The sequence below is a fragment of the Filicampus tigris genome, chromosome 15 (assembly GCF_054856515.1).
Source record: "Filicampus tigris isolate MCC_2025a chromosome 15, RoL_Ftig_1.0, whole genome shotgun sequence".
Taxonomy (NCBI): Eukaryota; Metazoa; Chordata; class Actinopteri; order Syngnathiformes; family Syngnathidae; genus Filicampus; species Filicampus tigris.
Window position 1 is genome coordinate 2,323,708 of NC_141231.1, and position 19,169 is coordinate 2,342,876.

The following is a 19,169-nucleotide window of genomic DNA, read 5'->3' on the forward strand; positions in this document are numbered from 1 at the left end:
TGCTACAATGTAGTAAATACATGATTACGCTGCCAGGCGCTTGACCGCACAGACACACAAATTAGATAATTTCCCATGGCACACCTGACAATATCTGTGTGCCGCGGCACAGAGTTTGAAAAACACTGCATTAGACGAAAATAGCTTTTCAATGATTACAAACGTCATAGCAGCCAATTAAGTTGCATCAGAGATGCATCAATTGTGGACTACATAAGAATGCTTCTGCACTTGGCCAGACGACTGTCCGTTTTCCTAAGGTTATGTAAATACGAATGCTTGGTTACCTGCATGGCGTAGATGTCCTCCTGTCAACAGTATTATGGCGTTAACTTTAGTCATGCACATCGGATTTATCTTGTCAGAAACATACGCAGATCCGTCCGGGTTCTTACATTTTCAAAGTAAAAGCAATGTATATAAGCGAACCCCCTTTTTTCTTAGTGTTTGATCCAATTCCAGTTACTAATTGTTAATGACGTATTAAGATTGCTGTAAATTCTCGAGGACTGCATAAAATATGTCACCGTAAGGTGCTAAATAGAGTTTTCCCACATTTTCTTGTCAGCTTGACGTCTTGAATAATTAATTTATTTATTAATGAAAGCGTTAGATGAATACAAATATATACTTTATTAGAAATGTATCATTCGTTAAAAAAACTATTATTAATAACACTCATCATAATACATCACTTACGAAAAGCAAAGCCATAGCTTTATGCTTTTTTTTGTTAAGACTTTACAGGAAGTGATTGTGTGTTTCCGGTTTCTTTTCCGTCAAATGCAAGATCTCTCATACGCTACAGTACGACTGGCAATGTAACGAACAAACAGGTCATAAACTCTTTTTTGTGTTGTGATTATGAAACAAACAGATTCTGATTATTACCATGTGACCCAATGGGATTGTAGGTAAGTTTTGTGTTGTGTCTACTCACGTCGGTTACCGATGTAAAACGGTGCTTTCTTATTTTTCAGGAACATGGCATTCTAAAGTCAGATCATTGGGTTTGCAAGTTAGTGTACTGTACTGTACTTTGGTTATGTTGCTAATACCTGAAGTAAATATCTTAATAATATGCATTACATACAGATCCCAAGTATATTGTATTTCAATATATGACTCTTAAGTTTCTCCGTTCTCCGTTTCCCTCGCCTTTTTCGTGTAAAATGAAAGGGAGGCTCTGAAATTTCGAAATCTGACACATCATGTCAACATAAATCGGTATAATGTATGAAGAAAAATACATTGATTGAAAATTGATGAAATTCAAAAAAGCTAACAGAGAAATAGCCATAGTTCAGTTTTACTGTCAACCAGCAGTTGCAATTTTGCAATGTTCTAATTGACAGTTGTTTGTTCAACAAGAATATAGAAAAACATGTTCTTAATCAATTAATCAATACCTTCATCAAAAATGAAACCCTTGAAGCACACCCTTATTTTGTGTCATCATGCAAGCATGTACCCCTCAACTGAAGATGGATGCTGATTCTTTAGGATGCTGCAGGTTTACTGAAACTTGAATTAGCTCCAGCATGTTATTATTTCTTTGTTTCTTCCTTGTTTGGTTACAGTGCAACATGAGCCGTGGAAGCAGCACTTCATTCTACCAGAGTACTCCAGTGGTGGCAATCTGCCTTGTGGCTTTACTCCTCAGCAACATCTTGATCTACCTGTATTTGGACTCTGTGTATCAGTCAGATGGACAACCAGTCACCACCCATATTGGGTGTGTGGCGCAACACTTTAAAATGCCAACGATGAAGAACTGCACCCCTTGGCTTCCGTGTGCTCTCATAGAAGCGGAAGTTCGCAAGCTGAAGCTCATTGGCCAGGGGGCAGTGAAGAAGGTACAGTAGTTGAAACTACATGTTGTCTGTTTTATTGTGTGAACTAACTTGGCCTTAAACTAAATAACTTAATTGACTTTTTTTCTGTATCCTCTTCCAATGCTATTCAACTTTTATGTAAGTCAATCCCATATCATGTTGTGACCTCTCAAAATCTACCACAAGGGCGTAAAACGTACAGGCACTTAACAGCGCAGATTAAACCCACAGTTCATTTGTCATCTAAAACACTGGTTCTCAACCTTTTTGGGCTTGTGTACCCCCGGATCTTTTTGTCTTACCATGAGCACCCCCTTACCCAATATGTAGAGCTGCAAGTAAACTTTTCTATTGTTTTTTGTTTTTTTTTGCACAGATTCAAACAAACGCCCTCTTTTTTTTTCTAGCACATCTGGTTTTCATAATAATGATGATATAATATGTAAGATATTTATGAATTATGGGTTAGGGTCATCAACCGTTGGAATTTCTTTTTGAAACATAGCTATGCATTACAATTAGGGGTGGGCGATATGACGATATTAGATCGTTAAGCGATTCAACGTGTTCACGATCTCATAAAGCCGGAAGATCGTTTGATCGTCTACATGGCACATTCTATACAGTTCAGCTCGATGGCGGCGCAAAGCCGCTGACGCGTATACCCGACCAACCAATCACAGCAGGCACAGTGCACCGTACGTGACACTCCCCGCCTCCCTGATTGTTTGTATACAGCAGGGAGCTATAGCGAAAAGTCACCACGAAGCAGAGTTGGTCCCGAAAAGAAACTCCATGTCCACAATGTCGATTTTTTTTCCTTGGAGGAGAAAGAGCAAACCAGTTGTTTGCAAAATTTGCAGAGTTTCGGTTCGGATGTCAGGGCCGACAGCCAAAGCAAACGGAGATCAGACCATTGGTAGCCGGAGGCAGCCGCTAGCTCCAAGATAACGCAACCCACGGTAACACAGCCATTTAACAAGAGCACTCCTTATGAAAAAAAACAAGCAAGCAGTGTAAAGAAGTAACTGAGGCAGTGACTTATTCCCTTGCTAAAGACATGATTCACATTAAAACAGTGGAAAACGAGGGCTTTAAAAGACTCTTCAAAGTACTAGACCTGCGTTACGAGCTGTGTTTTTATGTTACCTTTTATGTTTACATTCACTGCACATCTTGATAAAAATTGTCACTATTCAAATTAAAACCTGTTCAGAAAGCTTAGCTGACTTAAAATGCATATTTTCTTTTAGAGTTTCATACACATTTTAAATATGTTTTATTTTGTTTAACATGAGGAAAATGGTCAGAAATGTGCAAATTAGTGTTTAAAAAACGATGTAAAAAAAGAATCGTGCTAAAATCGTGATCGTGATTTTATTTTTTAAAAATCGGGATCTGATATTTTTGCCAGATCGCCCACCCCTAATTACAATCAATGCATGGTAAAATCTGTGTTGCGCACACTTTTATAGGTCAAACAAAAACAAAACAAAAAAAAGAAAATATGATGTGCTAGAAAAAAAAGGTAAAGACATTTTTTTTATTCACCATCAAAAATACTTTTAGGGGCGAATAAAGCCATCTCTGATTAAAATTTGCTGCTGAGCAGTATTATTAACAACTCATTCAATCCCAAAGACATATTTATGTCTTTTCACTGTCCAGCCATTCAATCCCAGGAATTTATTTATATTTTTCAAATTTCTTTCAAACGTTAGGGTAAAAGAGGGTCTGAAAATGTCTGGTACTGATGATAATAATTTTGTTTCCTTAATTTGAACAATTAATTTTTAGGGATTGTCTTCTTTTTAACTCAAATTTAACATAAAATATAGATGTTGACTTGAAAATAAATGAAAAAAAAAAGGATAAACCTGCCTCTGTTATATATATAACTCATAACATTTGCCACAAAAAACGGCTCCTTTGGATAAGTACCCTTTTATAGGCATTTAAACGTGAAAGTAACAACACACTGAACAAGAATAGTATTCAGACCCGCTATAGCAGTTTTGATTATTTTCTTCAGTCTTCTGAGGTTTTAATGAGACATTTGAGTTGACACAAGGCTGTTGTGATTTTGGTGCGGCCATGCCACAGGTTCTTGATCTGTGAACTAAATTATTACATCTGTCCATTTTGCTCACGTACCACTGATTGGGTATCCAATATTAATGTGGAATTAAACACAGACTACCTCTAGAGACAGTTGGGTTAAAAATAACACAATTTGGGGTTAAAAATGGACCGAACCACAAATTGGGTCAATTCAACCCACTGTCTTGCATTGTTTTGTACAACACAGCCCCATTTTATGGTGTTTTGTACAAAACAACCAATATTTGGAGTTGTTTTTGCAGAAAACAAACCAGAAAGTTGGGTCAAACTGACCCAAGTAGTTGGTCGGTCCATTTTTTTTTTTACCCTAAATTGTGTTATTTTTAACCCAACTGTTTTTAGAGTGCTGAATTTGGAAATTCTGCTACATAGAGGTGTCAAAATCAATCAATTCATCTAAAACTAATCGATTATCAACTACTTTAATCATCGAATAATCGGTTAGAGACATTGTTTAACTCAAAATTGTCCATATCCTCTAATGTCAGCCTCTCAAAAGTAATTATTCTCAGATTTTTTTTTTTAGTCCTTCATGAAAGCAGACTGATTATATTTTGTGTTTAATCAAAATAAGACAATTGCAAACATCTGCTTTTACTTTCTAAATCAATGACTGAACCAGAAACTGAATCGGTTTCACAAAGGTTGGTGACAAAGTATATTAATCACTCTTGTGTGATATTAATTGTTGTATAATTGTGTTTTTTCTCATCAAAGTATACCAAACAAACATGAGCAATTGGTTAATAAACTGTAATCAGGAAAATGGTTTTGTAATACGCTAAAAGGCAAAGAAAACATGGTTTTTCCATCCACTACTATGAGGATGACAATGACAGTCAGATTATGTCCCCCTGAGCAAAAAATATGTTTTGTCATTGAGGCCATTTTTGTCCTGTCTGAAGGAAATCAATTTCTGGATGGCACTGAATTTCTTGAATTTCACTGAAAAGAAAACAAAAGTTATTGCGTTTGTTCCCATGTACCGTATTTTCTGGACTATAAACCGCGTCTTTTTACCTAGGTTGTGAGCCATGCGGCTTATAGTCCGGTGTGGCTATTCTGTGGATTTTTCTTCCACCGCTCGGGGCGCTCTAACCGGAATGACACCACAATTCAATACAATACATTTCCCATTAACTGGATGTGACTGCAGGTGGAGGAGTTTATCAGGCGAGGGCGCAATGCACTAGGTTATTGCATTAGGTGCTGTAATGCTTTGATTTTATGTTTTCCTAGAGGTCCCTGAAGTACACATGAATGCGATTGGCTGATGTTACGTCTGTTCTGTTGTTTCGATGTGAAATGCTATTGTTGATTTAGTACAGTTGGCAGCACGCCGTGTGTTAGATTGGCTGACTTTATTAACATAAAACAAGACAGGTGCCTATGTAGAATGTAGTAGAACAATAGATGGTGGACATTAGCTGACAAACTGGAGCGGCAGTGAAATGACACTAAGTAGCTACTGTTTATCTTCTCTTGGTTCTGTTCCGTTTTAATCAGCAACGTTGCTGCAGTGTTAAAAGGCACTGTTAGGAAAGAATCTGCTCAGGTACATGTACATTTACAGTTCATGATCGTTCTGTAAATGCAGTAAATATAAAGGTTTTCAACATAGATAGGTTCGGCTTGTATAAAGGTGCGGCTTATTTAAGTTTTTTTCCAAAATGTTCTAAAAATAGAGTGGGTGCGGCTTATATGACGGTGCGGCTTATAGTCCGGAAGCTACGGTACATCCCATCCTGCTGACTTGGGCCCCCTTGCGCCTTATCTAAAACCAAGAGTCTGAAACCTGGGGCCTGTGTAAAGTTGAGTTGAATTACCAAGTCACATACATGTTAATCCTAAACTCTTTTACGTCTGTTCTTTTCCCTTAGGTCTACTTGGCAGAATGGAAGGGACAAAAGGTGGCTGTGTCCAAACTGTCTTCTCTGGATTACTCTCAGGATTTTATCCACGGATTGTCAATGGTAAAGGCACTGCAGGGTCCCCTGGTGGTACAGTTGGTGGGGTTTTGCCTTGAAGACCATACCTTGGTCACAGAGTACCATCCACTGGGCTCACTTCTCAATTTGAATGCAGTTCTGGCACAGGAGCAGCAAAAACATCGCAACACTTGGCAGACGCGGCTTTTGTTGGCAATAGACTACGTCTCTATCCTCCATTACCTCCACAACAGCCCAGCTGGTCAGAGGGTGATGTGTGATTCCAACACCCTGGAGAAAACCCTCTCCCAATTTTTGCTCACAAATGACTTTCACCTGGTGGTGAATGACCTGGATGCACTGCCTGAGGTGGACAAATCCAGGGGCTTGCTGGTGAAATGTGGCCACAGGGAGCTCAGCGGTGACTTTGTAGCGCCTGAGCAGCTATGGCCATTCACTAACATAGGGAAGCCTTTTTCAGACGATCTCATGCGTGAGTATGATGAAATGACTGATATCTGGAAGATCCCAGATGTGGTAGAGTTCCTGATAGGAAGAGTGGCTGGAGGAGATTTGATCCACTTCCATCTTTTTCAAATTCATAAGGAGTGTAAGGCAGAAGACCCTAAACTCCGCCCATCAGCCCTGGACGTGTTGATGGTTTACAAGGCCGTTTACAGCAACATGGCCCGAGACAATGCTGGGTTCAGAGAAATGCTTTGATATCTCATTTTAAAAGTAGGCCTACATGTATTGACAGTTTATCGTGTAATATAAACTTAATGGTTACATTATTAAGTACATTTATTTGTTTTAATCTGGTTGGATATTTTTGTTGGGCGATAAGATCTAATAAAATTGAACTACAATTAAATTTTGATTACAATTAAAACAACAACAACTGTAAAACCCTTTTTTTTATATACATATATATATACATACATATATATACACACATATATACACACACATATATATATATACATACATATATACACACATATATACATATATATGTGTGTGTGTATATATATATGTATGCACACATATATATATATATATATATATGTATGCACACATATATATATATATATATATATATATATATATATGTATACACACATATATATACATATATATGTGTGTATATATATGTATACACACATATATATGTATACACACATATATATATATGTATACATATATATATATGTATACACATATATATATGTATACACATATACATATGTATATATATATATACACATATGTATATATATATATATACATATGTATATATATATATATACATATACACACACACATCAGGGGCGATTTTAGGTTCAGAGCTTTGGGAGTGCTGAGCACCCAGAGTGTCTGGCTGGTTCAATTTTTTTTTTTCATTTCACTTAAAGTGATTTAGGATCATTCAACACTGTTCAGGAGTGTCACTTCCCATTTGTGAACAGCACATTACACTTTGTGGTTAGCAGAAACACCATTACTACGCTATGCCCAGTTTTTACTTATTTCTGATACATACATACACACAAAAGAAGAAGCATGGAACCTATTAGACAATGATGCATTCTATTCAACACTTTATAATTCCACCCTGTGATGCTCAAAATAAAGTCCACAAGTCAGTCCATTTTCTTACATGGCTCTTCCTGTTCTTGCACCGTCATCTCCTCTCCCTTTTCTTTATCTCTCTTCCTTTCCACTAACAACCACATACAAACATCTTTCAGTTATTAAAAATATTAATTCAGTCATTTGAATATAATAAATAATACAATATAAATAAATATTATACCTCTGTGTTATCAAACACAAGCTGTTTTATTACCAAGAAGATAAAAATTCAGTATAATAAAAATCAGTATCAATTCATAACTTTTTTTAATAGTAAATGGTTTATAGATAATCCATCAAAATGTGATGATAATGTGGTCAACTGATGAGGAGAAAATACATAATTATCAGCATACATCTTACATTTTATTCTGGATTTTTAACTTCAGCCACTGTTCATATTTTGCTTCTCCTTGAGTGTGTTACCTGAGTTCTCCGGGGCTCCAGCTTCCCTCTCCCTCCCTTTCTACCCCTCTCTCTCCTAGTGCTGACAACCATATACAAATACATTAGGAAGAGGTTTTGTGTATTTCTTTATAGTTACTGTGGGTAATATACTCTCACCTGAACATGGTGCTTTTTTACAGAAAAAAATGCGAATGTCCATGCTGGTGCTGGGAGGATGACCACACACATAGCTTACACACACGCAACAATTAAGATAGGCTGATCATTGTTGCATTCGATTCAATGCAGCGAAAATGAGGACAAATATCGGTTGATGATAACAAAGTCATTGTATGGGTGGTAAAATAGTTGTTCAACATAACCACTGTATAACATACTCTCACCGTAATACACCGGAGCCTGCACAGACTCCGCCGCAATGCCGCATCACTTGCGGAGAAGGAGGAACCGGGAAGGGGCACCCCCAAAAACGGGCTGATTACGCCCATGACACACGCACGGAAAGTATTCAGACCCCTTGAAATATTCACTTTCTGTGTCATTGCAGCCATTTGCCAAAATCAAAAAAGTTCATTTCCTTACTTTTTTTTTTTTATCATATAACAAAGTATTGAAATTAGACCCAGATTCACAAAGAAAAATTCAATTTGGTTGTGAATTGAGACGAGAGTATCATTATTTCTTTTTGTGACATTTTTGTTTGTTGGTGTGCTGTGAGATTTTGGTTTTGGAAAATATGTGCATTTGCTCAATAAAGGGTGGCAAACACTGTCTCTGAGCTGTGTATGGTAATGTAATTTTATTCATGTATGTATTTTGGGGGGTTACAGTATTGACCGTGCACATCCACACAAAAACAAGGATATAAACCAGCTATGGTTGATGGGTTTTTTTGGCTTTGAATCACATAGTTTGTTTGCCTCGTTCAATAACTGGCATTTTACGTAGCCAATAGAAAAGGGCCATATCGAATGCACCCAAGACTTCCAACCAATGGAATCGTGAGGGGGCGGGATCAATTGGCTAGCTAACGTACGCTGGTTAGTAGGAAGAAGAAGCCGATTCTGGAAGCCATTACGTTGCGCATATCAACAGAGTACTAATTTTGCGTATAGTACGCACAACTACTTCTCCAAAATAGGACCTTATGCAATTATGGTGTCGGTCGCGAAAAAGAGAAAAATGAATTTCTCGGAGAGAGAGGTTGAAATTATTGTGGAAGAAATAGAGAAACAAAAGCACACATTGGTTAACCACTTCAATGCTGGAGTCACCCACATGGCTAAGAACAACGCATGGCTGGAGATCCTCAAAAAGGTGAACGCTGTCACGACCTGTCCTAGAGAGTTGCCTGAGGTCAAGAAAAAGTGGTCCGATATGAAGACGGAGGTCCGAAGGAAAGTGGCCCAGGCGCGGGCTGCAATAGAGGGGACGTCCACCGACTGCACTCCCGTTCCCGTCCTTCTCACTGCCATGCAGCAGAGGATCTGTAACCTCCTGGGAGAAGCCACTATCATCAGTTTACCTGCAGGAGACTCGGATACTGAGATCACTTTGCCCGTCACAGCCAACGCCACTACCACCGTCACACTCACAGAGAGTAAGTTGACAAATGTTTGCATACGCAAGGGGCCGCTCCAGCCTTATTTCCAGTGCACTAGTATAAGCGGGTTCTTAATCCACGGCCCAGAATGTGTAGAAAGAATTTTCTCAGATCATGTGCTTCATTTGATCAAGACTCAAACACTATATTTCAGTCTTGTGCCTGCATGGTCCTAGTTACAATTAGGATTTAATGCATTTTTTCAGTTTCTCGTAGTTTATTATTTGGGATTCTCAACCATAAATGGCATCATATGTTTTTGTTAATGTATTTATAATAGCTTTTGTTTTTCACGTCTTTCCAAACTTTTTGTAACGCTGAGCTGTTTACCTTTACACTATATACAAGTCAGATGAGTATCAAGATTCTTTATTCTTTAATCACGTAGATCATCATCTTACTTATTTGAAGAGCAAAATTAAGTTTCAACAGATGGTAAAATAAAGTTGTTGCTAAGAGAGTGGCGTGCAAATGTTCGCTTGGAACGTTTGTAAACGTTCCTGAAAAACATTTTTTAGTCACTCCTGAACAAAATTTTGGGTCATTTGACAAATCACTGATGCAAACTTGTAGTACAGAAAAAAAATAATTAAAGGAAAAGTCTGTCAATTTCACGTTAATTACAGTTTATGGCTTGGGTTTGATTAATTTCTTAGATATTGAATTTAACGAAAGGTCAACTCTGACTTGTCACAGCGGCAATCGCCACTTTTATCCAGCAGAGGGCGGTCAAGATGCATGTTCCCTATAGCCATAATACAGTATTTATCTTTGCGTATCCTGTAAAGGAAGATGGATTATTATAGTAAAATGCAGTTAGTGTTGTACCGATACTGGTATCGGGTGGTACAGGACATATAATGTCGGCGATATGTAACTACTTCAACATAGAAACTCCAGCTAGAGCGAATGTTGCAAGAGGCGGAACCAAAGTGGCCAGGTTCAATACGTTAAACCTGATGCAACATTTGAGAACGAAACATGTGAACGAGCACCAAGAGTTTGCGGCGGCGGCGGCAGCGAGCGTTAACAAGGGGAATTGACCGCAACAAAAAACCCTGCTCAATTTATATTGGATGCAGCGCCTTGTACAGTATCTTGCTCATTCACGACACTGGTGTGTGGTGACTGTTCAATATTAGCCGTCGCTATTGGCCCAGAGCGGACGCTCTTAACCAATGGCGGGTTTGCTTTTTCATGTTGAGAGAAAAAAAAACAGTGATGCACAGGAGAAATAGTGTCGGCTGCGATATGGAACTACTGTACTTCAACTTAGAAACTCCAGCGAGTACAACAGATAAGTGCAAAATTAGCGGTGCGAAAGTTGCAAGAGGTAGAACTAAAGTGGCCAGGTTCAATACGTCAAACCTGATAAAACATTTGAGGACGAAACATGTGAACATGCACCAAGAGCTTGCGGCGGCAGCGAGCATGAACAAGGGGAATGGACCGCAGCAACAAATCCTGCTCAATTTTGGATTTTGAAGTTGAACTTGTTGGAATTTTCTACTGCTTGTTTTTGGTTTTGATAGTGGATTTGGGAGCGGAAGTTGTTGCATTGGGTCACGAATACTCAAAACAAACTTTTAGGATAATGTCCTATAGCTTTTGTAATTAATCCGACACAATCCCTCTCAAAGATACCTCGTGTATATTATTTCTTATTTTTTCCTGTTTCACAAAGGTTTTTAAGTCTGACCAAGCCATGATAGCAATGGTTTTACATCCAATTCTTCAGTTCAGTTCTTTAGAATTACAAGTAAAAAATGCTAATATGTATCTTTTTTCCCCCAAAAGTCTGGTATCGGTACAGTATTGGCATCGGCCGATACCGCACAGCTGGGTATTGGACTCGGTGTAGAGGCCAAAAAATGGCATCAGAACAACACTAATTGCAGTTGGTGGGCTGAAGGTTCAAAATATAGCACTGTGTTACAGCCAATTCTGCCTGGGCCAGGCCATAACACTATTCAATATACTTTTAAATATGTCATATTTAATATGTCAATAGGGGATATGTGCCCCACTATTCACAGTGGTCACCACATTGCTTTGAACAATACAAACAGCAAAATAAAATAAAGTATCAAATAAAAATATTTTGAAATATATACATCCCTGCCTGGCGGCACGGTGGTCGACTGGTTAGCACGTCCGCCTCACAGTTCAGAGGTCGTGGGTTCGATCCCGGCCCCGGCCTCCCTGTGTGGAGTTTGCATGTTCTCCCCGTGCCTGCGTGGGTTTTCTCCGGGCACTCCGGTTTCCTCCCACATTCCAAAAACATGCATGGTAAGTTGATTGGATACTCTAAATTGCCCCTAGGTGTGATTGTGAGTGCGGATGTTTGTCTCTGTGTGCCCTGCGATTGGCTGGCAACCAGTTCAGGGTGTCCCCCGCCTACTGCCCAAAGACAGCTGGGATAGGCTCCAGCACGCCCCGCGACCCTTGTGAGGAGAAGCGGTACAGATAATGGATGGATGGACATCCCTGCCTGTGAATATTCTCATTCATCCAGGTCATTTCATTCTCAGGGCATTGAATCTGTAGCAACTGGACTTTTGCAGTAGTCTCAGAAAACATTTCGCCTTTCATCCGAGCAGGCTTCATCAGTTCATTCAACAAGTTTTAGTTAGGACCGCACTATCCTGAGTTAGAGGGGGACAAAATCAACTATTTGTGTTCCAAGTTAGTCGCACGCCCCAACCACGAATGGTATTATTCTTTTGGATTGCAAAACGGCCATCGTTAAGCTGCTGAGCAGAGAGACCTCTGTCCACTAACAAGAGTCGTTGGATGGAAAGTCCCTCATTAATATTAAATTCCATTGTGAAAAGGTAGTGGAGCTGCCTCAAATACAGTCTATTTTGCCTATTTGTTGAAAAGCAAAGTCATTAAGTCTCCTTGAAATGCATAAATGGATGACCTCAGGGGCATAGCCAGAAATTTTTCAGTGGGGTGGCCAGGGTGACACAAAATGTCCGTATTCGTTATCACACCATTCACAGTCAGGGTTTCATGAAATAAAATTCACATATAACCAGAGCAATGGCCATCACACTCATAATCAAGCAGGAACAAATCTAAGTTAAAAAAGCAACATTTTGCTGAGCTAAATTGACTAGATAATGTCATTCTTTGCTATGGCTTAGCTTCTGTGTACTATCTCATAGCCTACTTCTATCTCATGCACCGATTAGCTCGCTAACAGCTAATCAGAGTTATCAATTGTCACAGGCAGCAGGTGCCGCTTTGCATACTACGATCAATGGCACGTTCATTCAAATCATACTGTATTTAAAAAGCACCATGACACAAAAGCCTCTTAATTCGAAGATGAACCATGATTGGTCGTTGGACTCGGTATCGGGGCCAAAAAATGGCATCGGAACAACATTAATTGCAGTTGGTGGGCTGAAGGTTCAAAATACAGCACTGTGTTACAGCCAATTGTGCCAACTGGCCGCCCCCAGGGATGGATAAAAATGGGTACATTTTGCTGGTTAACTCATATTCCACAAACACAATATTAATATGAATACCATGTTTCAATTCGTGGGCCTGCATAGAACATATTCTTGAAAAACATATGTTTAGCTTGATTTCCCCTTTAAGTGAGTAAAGAACATTCAATACTTCGTCAACATCAATCAAATTCATTATTTTCAGTTTCATAGTCAACACCAGTCAAAATAATTAATTTCAGTTTCACACCATAGCAAGCAAACAACAGGACTGGGAAGCCATTGTTTATCATACCATCCACAGTCAAGCTTGTGGCTCATCTTCAGAAGCCATGATTGGTCGTTACCTGAGGACTGAGCAACTTTGATGTCATTTTCAGTCAACAGAAGTGACAAAATGGCCGCCCCCTGAGATGGCTAAAAACAGGTAGATTAACTTTTATTCCACAAACGCAATATTAATCAGAATGCCGTGTTTCAACTGGGTGGCCTGCACAGAACATATCCTTGAAAAAAATACGTTTGGGTTGACTTCCTCTTTAAAACTGATTATTTGTAAATTTGCATTGAGATCAATTGTACATTTATTCTTTAAATATGTAGTTAATATGAAAAATTGGCAGAGTATCAAGGGGTCTAAGAAAACTGCATCCCAAAAAAATGGGAGAAAATCACAGAAATTACAATTTTCCCCTAGGTATGGGGGGTCGCTGCTGCCCGCCTATTAACTGGAGCTCGGAGGATGGAGCACATAACACCAATTCTGGCCTCCCTTCACTAGCTCCCAGTGCACTTTAGGGTTCAATTTAAGATTCGCTTATTTGTCTATAAGTCATTAAATGGCCTGTACCTCTCCGAGCTCCTCCACTCCTACGCACCTTCCCGCAGCCTCAGGTCTGCGGACCAGGCGCTGCTCTAGGTGCCGAGGACCAAGAGGAGCCTCAGAGAGGATCGAGCCTTTTCTGTTGCTGGTCCTTCCCTCTGGAATGACCTCCCATTGGTTGTTAGGCAAGCCCCCTCTCTATCCATTTTCAAAACACAGTTGAAGACACATTTCTTTTCTCTGGCTTTTGATCAGACCTGAGATTTTCGGCTCTCTTCCGGTGTCAATTGGACATAGTGTTTTATATCAATTTATTGGCTTCATTATTTATATTTTATTTATATATTATTTCTGTCTATATTTATTAATACATGTATCACAGCCTTTTATTGTTTTTGTTCTATTTTTTGTATTGTTTGTAAAGTGCTTTGTTACAGCTCTAGCTGTTGTGAAATGCCATGTCATGTCATCTTCCAAACCGCTTATCCTATACAGGGTCGCGGGGAGTTGCTGGAGCCTATCCCAGCCGTCAATGGGCGAAGGCAGACTACACCCCGAACTGGTCGCCAGCCAGTCGCAGGGCACACATAGACACTGTCACTGAGCGGGAATCGATCCCACGCTGCCCGCACACAACTCAGGCGTGTGTACCACTACACTATCAGCGGACTGTTGTGAAATGCGCTAAATAAATAAAATTGTATTGTAAAAATTGTATTGTATATGATATATTCGAGTGACACACTGATAGGAAAACTGTTCTTTAGTTATGAAACTATATCTTTGTAGCCTAAACCGCTTCAAAGGAGACTGTTACTTTTATTCATTGCCCCTACATTTTATTTTATTTTTCAAGGAATCATCACTCCTTTATGATCATTTGTTTACGCTCTGTCTTTTTGTATTTTAGCTCTGCCAGCAGTTTCTGTAACAGTTTGTGATGAAGCGAAAACACTGAGTGGTAAGTTGTTTTTTTTCTCTGTAATATGTGTCCCTCAATGCATATTGCATTGATTCAATATTTTTAATATTAGACTTATTTAGTTTGAAATGCTATATCTAAGCAAGTTACTGACATAACCACGTCCCTCAACTTGTCTCACTTCTCTGTGGAGTTGACATTCACTGAGATCAATTCAGTCTTTGGCAAACCACGTGTGCCTCGAAACACTTTAATTGCCATGGATTTGCAAAATAGAGGTGCATCATTTGAATACCTCTTTTTTTTATCAATAGTTAAAGGAAGGCTTCATTCATTTTTACGGGAGGCTTGATTGGTAGTAATTAATTAGTTTAGCCTAGAAAAACACGAGCTGAAAAATACACCTCTCTCTTGATATTTTTCACTTTGATGGCAGTTTCTACACACAGGTCCGTTTTACTGCTGGACACACATTGGACAACAAGGTGGAGGACACCAAGAAAAACAATGCCATAATGCACTACAAAAATTTGCAAAAGGTTCACCAGAAACAGCAAACAATGTGCACACTGGCATGTTATTCCATAATTTTTACAAAAAGTGTACTTAGGTGAGTTTTTTCGAGTACCCGGTGGTCACAAGGACAGGCAGACACACACATATGTGCAGTAAACATTTCTGGAACAAGGAGTGATTTGCAGTTGGAGATGAGACACCCCACGCAGGTGAAATTTAAAAAAAATGCCGTGCCAAGTATTTTTTACAAGCAAGAAAGGGGAGATGAGCTTAACTGCCTGACGGAGTACCTGCTTTGTGCTTTCTCTCAAATCTTCCTGGACGGAGGCGACGGTGTTATGGAGCATTAGGTCCATAATGGGAGCGAAGTCCGCGCTCGTAAATTATGCTGCTGAGACACCAGACCAAAGCAGCACTCTGAAATTTAGACGTGTAAGATCGGAGGACATATTAATCACAGCATTGTCCTAGCATGTGTCGCTCGGGTCTGCTGCATTTCCCGATCCCACTCGTTCTCCAAAGTGTATTTTGTACCAACAAAAGACCAGCCGGTGGTGCGTCTTTTACATCAAAAGTAGAATTTGATACTTAGACCTGCAGATTTGCTTTGTCATCATGTCATAGTTTAAAATGAAAGTTTAATTTAATGTACTGTAAACTCTGCTACTTTTGAAACATGTGTACCTTCCATATGCAATATGTACTTTAAAACATCTGTCCATCATGCTCCCTCACCTGGATTCATCTTCTTCTCTAAATTAAATGTTGTTACTGTGAAGCAAAGAGGTTCAAGCATGCACTGTCACATCAAGGCATTTATTTGCATTCAAAAGTTGGTTTTAATGAATCAATCTAAAAGCACCTGTTTTTTTTTTTCTTGAAGTGAACCCACACAAATTGGCCTGTTAGCTTTTGGCAAAAAAAAAAAGTAAAACTGGATTTTTGTGCAGAGATTTCACTCATCTTGACAACCTAATATTGCAGACAAGTCAACTCAAAATGGTCATTGGTACTTTTTAACTGGTAACACAAACAACACTACAGTTCGCGAGTGTTTAGCTATTCACGAATAGAGTTGTCAAACTACATTTTCAATATTTATTTTTTATTTAAGTGTTTGAGGAATAAACCAGCATTAAACCTGAACCTGAGGTAGAACTGACAATAATGTCTCTTAGATACAGCTCTCTTAATGCTGTAGTTAAGGGACAACCATGCTTCATTGTTTGGCCTGTTCCCCCTTTCAAAAAAGCTCTCAAAACTCGTTTTTATTTATTTATTCATTCAGTTTTGGTAGTTTGTGGCCTTAATTTTTTTTCCCTGTATCACGTGACCAAGATGAGCGCTTTGACACTGGCACAGGCGGGGGCACCTGATTATCAAATTAAAACTTATTTCAGACTTGTTTCTGTCGCATGCCTGCCATGCCATGTCTGCCTGTACATTTTTTTTGTCTAGTTTTTGTAGGTTTGTTTGAATGAGGATCATTTTGACATCTTCATAGGTAGGTGAGCCTGAAAAAACCCAAAGAAAAAACGTAGTGTAAATTTAGGTTGGAAAAGTAATGATGTTGTTTATGAAGCGTATGTCACATTAAAAATAAAGTGAATCACTTGGGAAAAAAGCAAGCTCTCTTGGGACAGTCATAATGACGCATGTGTGTTGTAGTACTGAAAATTTCCGGAGTTTAACAGCTTTGAGAGGACTTTGTGGTTAATTGTGGTGTGGTCTGGTAAATTAATGCAATCACAGATTCAAGTTTTCAGGAAAAAAATTTTCTTTGCTTCATTTTCCAGCTGAAACAGCTTACCATGCATTAGAGGACGGAGGCGTAGTGGAGTACTGCACCACCACCGTGACCGATTCTACTCCAGCTATGGTGGCAACCGTTGAGGCTCCGGTGGAGGTGTTGGCGTCATCCTCGGCTTCCTCGCCGCCTCCTCCTCAGGGTCATGCTAAACCGCAGGAGCTGAAGAGCCGCATTGCCCTCAACTCGGCTCGACTTCTACAGGAGCAGAGAGTCACCAATGTCCACATCCGGCAGGTTGCCCAACACCTGGAGGGTCAGAACCAGTTGCTGCAGATGATGCGTCACTCCCAGGAGGCTCAGGCGTTTGCGCAGGAGCGACAAGCCCAGGCCTTGGAAGGTACTCAGGCTGCACTCCTTGCACTGGTGCAGATGCTCAGGCCAGCTCTAAAAGACTTGCGCAAATTCCTGCAGAGTGGGACTGAGGTCACAAACTTGCACAGCGCAGCAGCAGGAGTGACACCTGATGGGGCGTTAATAGAGGAACAGAGCAGGCCAGCGACACCGCCACTTGCTCCCCAGCACACGGAGGAGACACAATAGACTCTTTAATTTGCTTGGCACCACCACCTGCCTCCATTGCACATTCTTCTGACGAATCCCTTGCACAGAGACTTCAATAAGCCTTCAATTTTATCAGTTGCCTTAGGAAGCGCATGTGTATGTTTTTAGCTTTGCATTCACCTCAGTTGACTGTGATATTTGAATTGATGCTTTTATGCAGAATACCACAGGCCATCCTCAGCCAGTCTTGTTGTTTCAAAGAATTAAGGGAAAAAGGTTGGCCAAAGGCTAATGTTTTGAATAAAAGAGTACAGTTCATCACTGCCAATCAGGAATGTATACACTGTAATTATTACCTAAGAAATTCTTGCTTGTTTTTGTTTTTAAAGAGGAAATCAATACAAACATATTTATTTCAAGCATATGTTCCCAACAGGCCCACTAGTTGAAACATGGCATTCTGATTAATATTGCGTTTGTAGAATATGAGTTAAGCTATGTTCCATTAACACAATATTAATCCAAATTAATATAGGGGGTGAGGGGTGGGACGACACACAAGCACAGGGAGAACAGGAGGCAAACACCACGCAGGAAAGCTGCACCTGGATTTGAACCTCCCAACTTCAAAAGTGGGACAGATGTGCTAAGCATTTGTCCACCATGCTGCCCTTCTAGTCGTATTCTAAGCATAATTAATCATGGATTTTAGTCAACTAACCGTATTCCCATATATACAATACAATATGAATGTTAATGTTTTGTATAGCTGTATAAATTTGCACAGCAGTACATTAATTTTAACAGTTTTTGCCAACAAATGTATGCAATAGTATTTTTAAATCCTACCGCATATTACCTATTAAGAGAGCTCCAGGAATTAATCTTCAATTGTGTAATTTTTGGAGCGATTGTTGGGTGGATATACAGTGGACCCGCTTACGGTTAGGCACCCGTGGATACACCCATTTTTTTCCCCAATATTTGGTACGTTTTTGGGGTTGGGGGGATCCAACCCCCGTTTTTCATGGAAAAGGCTTATGGAAAGTACTGTATAGTCCTGTTTTTCCTGAGAATGTTTTGTGGTTAATTTATTTATTTTTTTGTCCGATTGTTTCATAATGGGCGTCAGTTATATGCAGATTTTTGCTATTCGCAGGTCCCTATCCCTCGCGAATAGAGGAGGCCAAATGTTTTCATTTCTACAATCAGTCAAAATCTATACAGTAAAACACATAAATAAAACCAAATGTATTCAGACATCACCGGATTAATACAATTTACCTTTGACCTCTACAATTACAAGAGGTGGTATTGCAGAATTTTTTAAAAAAAGAACCCAACACAGTGAACACGTAGGTTGGTACTTGACACGGTTAGGGACGAATAGATGGATGGACGAAAACCCATTTCTGTCCTTGCTTAGTCCGTCCTTTTTAAAAGACTTTTTGTCCTCCGTCCGTCTACAAAACGGGTGTCCGGACGGACGGACCATTCCGTCCCTGTGGCAACATGGGAATGTTGTTTAGAGCAAGCATGCTGATAGACCAAGGGAGACATGAAACGTCAAGGCAAAAAACTTAAAAGGGCAATGTGTAGAATTCAG

General features: G+C 39.5%; 2 protein-coding genes across 3 annotated transcripts; both read left to right on the forward strand.

Moving 5' to 3' along the window:
• Nucleotides 1-767: 767 nt before the first annotated feature.
• On the forward strand, nucleotides 768-6,908 carry pomk (protein O-mannose kinase). Its single transcript, XM_086053612.1, has 3 exons — nucleotides 768-914; nucleotides 1,581-1,856; nucleotides 5,837-6,908. The coding sequence occupies exons 2-3, from the start codon at nucleotides 1,587-1,589 to the stop codon at nucleotides 6,605-6,607; spliced, it is 1,041 nt and encodes a 346-aa protein (XP_085909738.1). The 5' UTR covers nucleotides 768-914; nucleotides 1,581-1,586; the 3' UTR covers nucleotides 6,608-6,908.
• Nucleotides 6,909-8,914: 2,006 nt separating this feature from the next.
• On the forward strand, nucleotides 8,915-17,898 carry LOC147135123 (nuclear apoptosis-inducing factor 1-like). Of its 2 annotated transcripts, XM_086054221.1 has the most exons (4): nucleotides 8,915-9,527; nucleotides 14,725-14,775; nucleotides 17,049-17,399; nucleotides 17,474-17,618. In XM_086054221.1, exons 1-4 carry the CDS (start codon nucleotides 9,083-9,085, stop codon nucleotides 17,482-17,484), a joined length of 858 nt encoding a protein of 285 aa, XP_085910347.1. In that variant the 5' UTR covers nucleotides 8,915-9,082; the 3' UTR covers nucleotides 17,485-17,618. The 2 variants fall into 2 exon arrangements, with proteins under 2 accessions (XP_085910347.1, XP_085910345.1); XM_086054219.1 differs by having other exon boundaries at nucleotides 8,916-9,527; nucleotides 17,049-17,898.
• The last annotated feature ends 1,271 nt before the right edge of the window (nucleotides 17,899-19,169 follow it).

What these genes read in the sequence shown, in the direction of transcription:
- LOC147135123 (XM_086054219.1), top strand. Translation starts at nt 9,083, where the DNA reads ATGGTGTCGGTCGCGAAAAAGAGAAAAATGAATTTCTCGGAGAGAGAG. An exon ending in CACCGTCACACTCACAGAGA is followed by an intron (nt 9,528 to 14,724) that starts GTAAGTTGACAA and finishes TTTGTATTTTAG; the next exon opens with CTCTGCCAGCAGTTTCTGTA. An exon ending in TGAAGCGAAAACACTGAGTG is followed by an intron (nt 14,776 to 17,048) that starts GTAAGTTGTTTT and finishes TTCATTTTCCAG; the next exon opens with CTGAAACAGCTTACCATGCA.
- pomk (XM_086053612.1), top strand. Translation starts at nt 1,587, where the DNA reads ATGAGCCGTGGAAGCAGCACTTCATTCTACCAGAGTACTCCAGTGGTG. An exon ending in GCCAGGGGGCAGTGAAGAAG is followed by an intron (nt 1,857 to 5,836) that starts GTACAGTAGTTG and finishes CTTTTCCCTTAG; the next exon opens with GTCTACTTGGCAGAATGGAA.